General features: G+C 44.6%; 1 protein-coding gene across 4 annotated transcripts in view; it reads left to right on the top strand.

Moving 5' to 3' along the window:
- Positions 1-6,320, top strand: part of LOC106817402 (protein MEMO1-like) — a 32,602-nt gene that overhangs the window by 6,483 nt on the left and 19,799 nt on the right. For 2 of the 4 annotated variants that reach the window (XM_014822084.1, XM_014822077.1), the window contains one exon: positions 818-886. In XM_014822084.1, the coding sequence (XP_014677570.1) occupies positions 820-886 (67 nt within the window). In that variant the 5' untranslated portion in view covers positions 818-819. Of the gene's footprint in view, positions 1-587; positions 717-817; positions 887-2,879; positions 2,915-6,320 lie in introns of those variants that run through there. The other 2 variants (XM_014822070.1, XM_014822091.1) reach the window with 2 other exon arrangements.

The following is a 6,320-nucleotide window of genomic DNA, read 5'->3' as shown; positions in this document are numbered from 1 at the left end:
ACGTGCGTGCGTGCGTGCATGCATGTGCACGTAGACGTGTGTGCGTGCGTGCGTGCGTGCGTGCGTGTGCAGGTACACGTGTGTGCATGTGTGCGTGCGTACGTTCGTGTGTGTGTAGGTACACGTGCGTGCTTGCGTGCGTGCGTGCGTGCGTGCGTGCGTGCGTGCGTGCGTGCGTGCGCACGTACACGTGCGTGCATGCGTGCGTGCATGAGTGTGTGTGTGCGCGTACACGTGCGTGCGTGCGTGCGTACGTACACGTGCGTGCGTGCGCTTGTATCGAACAATATCACGCATCTGCTTGCTACCAACCGTAATATGGATAAACAGAAAAATACAGAAAACAACAAAAAACAGACGGGATTCGATCCAACGACATTTCAGCAGTCAGCTAAACTCTGCAGTCTTGTGTTGATTCTGTACTCACCCTTCTGCTCGTATTATATTATTAGCCCTTCTTGTCGAATCTCTCTCAACCATACAGCACGGCTAGGGATTGTTTATCTATTTAAGCCGATTTTCTCCCTGCAGTTGACAGAGCACGAGATGCGGATATGTAATTGGTCCACCACGTTGAAGCAAGACTGCGCCAATCAGTCTGCGTCTCTCAGATCTCTGAACAACAAATTTTCTGTCAGGGTCAAAATATTTCAACACTGAGTTTCAGAGGTTGTTTATGAAGACACCAAAATTACTTGAATGCCACATGAGAACAAGTAAATTGACTAATCATAATATAATCTTAATCTTAATATATTTTTATTACTTGTAAAATTGTACTTGAACTTGAACATAAACTCATTGGTTGTTGTTGCAGGCATGCTGGGTATAAATACTGCGGGGAATGTTCTGCTTTCGCCTACAGACAGATTGACCCAACCAATGTGTACGTATACCATTACATATATCTCAATGAGGATGGTGCAGATTTGCTAGTGTGGACATGTAGTGTTTGCTACAGCTTTGTTTTACTTAGCAGGCGTGGGTGTGTGTAAATTAAGGGCTGAAGTGGATTATATTAGCAAGGACGCGCGGATGTATTAGCCCTCTCGCCACATATAATAGTGCCACAATGATTGGCGGTAACGGGGTAAAAAGTGGCAAACCCCATGACCCATGCGACACACATATGTGTGGAAGCCCCGCACGCGCCCTACGTGGGGGCAATGTTCTTACCCTTTCTTGCGCAAGTTAACGTGATTACGTCACCGTAAATAGTAAGTAAAAAAGTAAAAAAGAATTCACAAAATGTAAGTAATTCTGTTCACTTTTTATGGTTAAATTGCTGCATTATACTTCCTATTTTACTATATTGTTCGATGTAAACATACAATCGTGACTCATACATAGCCCATAGAAAGCAATTAATGTCAGGATCATAATATCAAATCGTCCATGTTTTTTGGATTTTTATCTAGTTGAGAAACAATCTTATCAGGTAAGAATTTGACGATGCATTTAGTCCCGTTAGTACTTACTTTTAATGTAAAAAAATGGCAACACAATTTTTACAAATATACACCATAGAAAATTCGTGACGTAGTCAATTTAAGCAGGTGCAAGAAGAAAAGAGATTTTGCGGGTGGTAAGTGACGGAGTTAGAGAAGCGAGCGTGGCAGTAGAAGGAAGCAGAATAGGGCTACCCGAGTAGAAGATAGACCTAGATGCCGTGTTTGTTTGGGTGAATCATATGATCCGGATCAAGATTCCGTATGAAGGTATCTGACATTGGAGGGGGGGCAATGGGTTATAGATGCGCTTCTGCGAGGCGCGGAGCGCCGAGATGGCGGGATGGACTGGAAGGAGGGTGTCCCCCCCTTCCAGAATAGAAAATTTTTGAATTCTTAATATTTAAATGACGCTTTCTCGTGCATTCTGGCATTGCAAATCTTACATTTTACATGCATGCTGGGGGTGAAACGTGCATGAATGATATGTGCATTATCGTGCCATTATGTAACAAACTGTTATATACATACTTAATGTATGTGATGAGCAACACATAATGTCAGGAATAGATGTCTATTCGGTCTGTGTGGCGGTGGAATGTATTGAAGATTTTGTTGACTTGTCCAAGTCCGAAAATTTTCCAAAAATAAAAAGCCTATGATCGCAACCTCTGACAAATTCGTTCCCTATATCTGTCAGGTTGATAGAATCGGTTACTTCGTTGTGCACATGCATGGTCATTATGCTGGACCAGCGTAATATAAGCGCTGCCTGTTACCGGCGGTTGTGCGTGGGATATACATGTTCGCCGAGCCATTCTGTCACCAACCCTATCTGTAACAGGGGTTGGTCCAATGAGGTCTAGGGGAAAGTCCCTTCCCGTTCCATCAGCCCCTAGGGGAAGTCCCTTTCCGTCACATTTTCCTCACTAGCTAGACTAGGTATGAGGGACCGGGCCGGAAGAAATACCCGTATACAAAATGCAAATGTCATGGGTTCGCGACCTCGGGACATCGTGAACGAAAGGTGTAGGAGGTAGTATGTCACATAGTGTAGAGGTGTACAGGTATGCCACGTTACTAAATTGTATAATTATTTTAAAAATAAATAATAAATTTAATAATATTTGTATAATAATAAAAGAAGTACAGACGATTAGCGTTATTTACTGTCCATTAACGAAAATATGAAATTGTGCTATTCGGTTGAATATCAATTGATTGTATTTATATAATGATTACACGCTTATTCTGTTGACATTTGATTATATAATATAAAACATTAATTAATTATTAATTAAATTAATTAAAAACGACAGAACGAACAATCATTTGTTTATAAGGAAAGCTGTATTTGATCGGGCCAGGAATCACTATGCGGCGGGTGTCATGGTTGTTGGCCTGAATATGTCCTTCTCTACCTTAACAGAAATCCATTTATATGATCTCAGGCATTGACCAGCACGGTATGTAGAAGATTACTTGCACTGCGATGGGTTCTTTCGCGGTTTTCTTGTCAAGCTCTAATCCCTCACCATACCTAGATTTTATTGCCGGCGGTGCATTTTTACATTTGGATCATGTGACAAACACCGACACAACCACACACCACGACACACGAAAACACAACACATCACACACAGCACACACTCACACACCCACACACAAACACACAACGCATTACACAAAATAACCTACAGCAACGAGGACAACACATATCTACTACACGCCACCACACCACACAACACACACACACACATCCACACACAGCACCCACACACCTAACTAAAAAAATAAGTAGCTTTGTCAAGTATTATTAGAGGTCTCGGAACGTTGTACGTTTTTTCGTTAGCGGTGCAAAATTACCTGCGATCAGAGGGTTGGTTTGCGCGGGCGGACTTTTTGTCGGGCGGTCATCTTTCGATACGTGTCGTGTGCCTTTCTGTTTTGCGGTGGGCATTAGTGAGCACTTGCTTAAGCCAATTTTTGCCGTGTGGAACTTTGATTATGTTATAACGGAAATGCGCTCATTAAAAAATGGTAAAACAATGTAGCTACTATTTTCTCTTGTACTAAACGGTGCCGTCACCCATAGCGTCACCAGTTTGCGTATGTTTGCGAATAAAAATAGTTGGGGCATAACGTTCCGAACGAAATCACACGCAACTATAGGATTTTTGCGTTGGAGAGGTAGTACGCACCAAGGCACGCAGGGTGATTGCAGGACCCGGAGGTAAGTTCAGAAATTTTTGAAACTGTTCTTCAATAATTCTCTGCGATGCGCTGCCGATCAATTTGATACGAGCAAGCGGCGTGGGACGCACAGGTACGTGCAGGCACACGATCGCACGACGATCGCCACAGATCGCAACAGGTACGGAATCTAGTTATGGAACGCAAGTCGGTGGTCGCAGGTCAAAATTTCTTGAGGTATCTGGGACCTGGTTTTGGTGACGTACATGTTGCGATGTGTTGCGTATTGTTGCGTCTGTGCGATGCGTGTTGCGTGGCTATTGCGTCATGGTGTCGTGTGTAGCGTAGACCCCCTTATTGTGCGTATTCCAGCGTATCCCCAACCTTATTAGTCGCGTGTGGTTGCCGTGTTGTTGTCGTCTACTGGTGTTTGGAAATGGGTCTAAAATAGTTGGCCTTTTCGTAGATCGTTGTCGTTTGTTGGTGACTCCGAGGTGACAAACATGGGCTACTCTTGCTGTTATTGGATTCAGTTTATTCTGGTCAATTTTAGGACAACACATAGCAGTGGGGGTTAGACCATGATTAGCAGGCGCCTTGATTTGGTCTCTACGACAGGCTTTCGTCGGTAGCATGTCCGGAACGGGGACCATAGGTGCATTCAAGAACTTGTATGAGGATGCCGAGATGTACGATGAGCTGCTCGGAGAGTTGGTCTCGCTTCACCAATCGAACAAACCAAGTACAGGTTGCCCTGGACCTGGCCTGAAGTGATGCGTCAGCTTTGCGGCCCCCCCAAATAAAAAAATGGGCCTCGCGAGGTACAAGTTACTCCGAATGCGTTTTACCGTTATATAGTTATTTTATAGACTTATAGGCTTTTATTAGAATTTTTTAGGTTTTTTTGTTTTTATAGGTTTTTATAGGACTTTTATAGTTTTTATACGGTTTTTATTACAGGTTTTTACACGTGAACGTATTCGCTTGCAGCGTCAACTAGCACGCGCCAACGCAATTGTAAGGTTTTGAACGCAACGTCCACGCAACTGCACGCAGGTCCAAACGGCATTTGTAGTTTTGAACGCAACTCACCGACAACTCGCACGCAATCGTACGCAGGTGATCTGCAGTATTGGGGGGATCATAGTTCAGTTTCGACACGCCACGCAACCGATACGTCAACCCACACGCAACCCACACGCAATCACACGACCCTGGCGTTAGAATAGGAATCGTTAGGAAATGAACAAAATTGTGATTGGGTTGCGTTTGGTTGGGATAAAAATTTTTTTTTACATCGAAACTCATAGGTGTCAGCATACGCTATTGGGACTGTGACGGAGGCCTTATGTGATGGAGCGACTTAGAAAATCTTAGAGCTACTTAAAGGGGTGGACACACTAGGCGATTTTTCATGCGATCGAGCCGGCCGACCGAGCCGGCCGGCTCGATCGCATGAAAAATCGCGTAGTGTGTCCAGTGAGTCGCATCGATTTTCGAGTCGGCCGGCCGAGTCGCCCGATTGGCGATTCAAACATGTTTGATAATTATTTGAGTCGCGCGGCTACAATCGCGTAGTGTGCCCGGGTCTGCGATCGAGTCGGCCGATTGTACAATTCATCAGCCAATCAGCGTGATGAAAATCCACAGAGTCGCCCGACTGAGCCGGCCGGCTCGATCGCATGAAAAGTCGCGTAGTGTGTCCACAGCTTATGGATGGAGATCCATAAATTAGATGGAGCGCATTTGGTTATACATTGTTTTTTACATTGCCATTGTGTTTTAGTGTTATGACGTTGCACCGCGTTTGGTGCAAACATTTCCCACCATTTTAATGTTTTTGAACGTGGAATGTGAAAAAAATAAAACTGAAAAAAATAGCCCATGCAACGTATTATGCTCTGTAGAATGTTCCGACCAAGTTTGGAGAGGATCCGTTGAGCGGTGCGGAAACGTACAGCCGGACACACAAACGCACACACACACAGACAGAAATTCGCCAATTTATAGTAAGATTATATTTATCGCCCGCTCCTATATATATATATCTCTTTCGCTAGCATGCTTCACGCACGCACGCGCGCACACACACGCGCGAGTATGCACGCGCATACGTATGCACGCGCATACGTATGCACGCACACGCACGCACGCACGCACGGTTGTATTCGGTTTAGAATCGCATGCGCATCTCCTGGTTGAGCTGGGGTCGCGGCAGGACGGCGGGTTCATATATACGCGCGCGCGCACGCGTCACCATGCGTAGAGAAATATCGTCTGTAGAGTGTGGGTTGTGCTGATTTGCATTATGATTACTTAAGACAACTATAGGTGGTTGGTTGAGCATGTGTTATACCTATCGACTTCAACTATAAGTGGTTGGTTGAATGTGTGTTATACTTGCAAAAGACAACTCTAGCTGGCTGGTTGAGTGTGTTATAACTATTGACTTGAACTATAGGTGGTTGGTTGAGCGTGTGTTATATACCTACTAAACACAAGTATAGATGGTTGATTGTACGTGTCTAGATAGAGAAAGAGCGAGAGAGACCGAAAGCAAAGCGAGAAAGAAAGAGACAGAGCGAGAGAGAGAGAGCCAGCGAGCGCAAGCGAAAGACAGAGAGATAGGGAGAAAGAGAGAGAGAGAGAGAGAGAGAGAGAGAGAGAGAGAGAGAGAGA

The sequence above is a fragment of the Priapulus caudatus genome, unplaced genomic scaffold (assembly GCF_000485595.1).
Source record: "Priapulus caudatus unplaced genomic scaffold, Priapulus_caudatus-5.0.1 Scaffold34, whole genome shotgun sequence".
Lineage (NCBI taxonomy): Eukaryota > Metazoa > Priapulida > Priapulimorpha > Priapulimorphida > Priapulidae > Priapulus > Priapulus caudatus.
The sequence above is the reverse complement of the archived record's forward strand: the minus strand, read 5'-3'. Positions and strand labels throughout refer to the sequence as shown.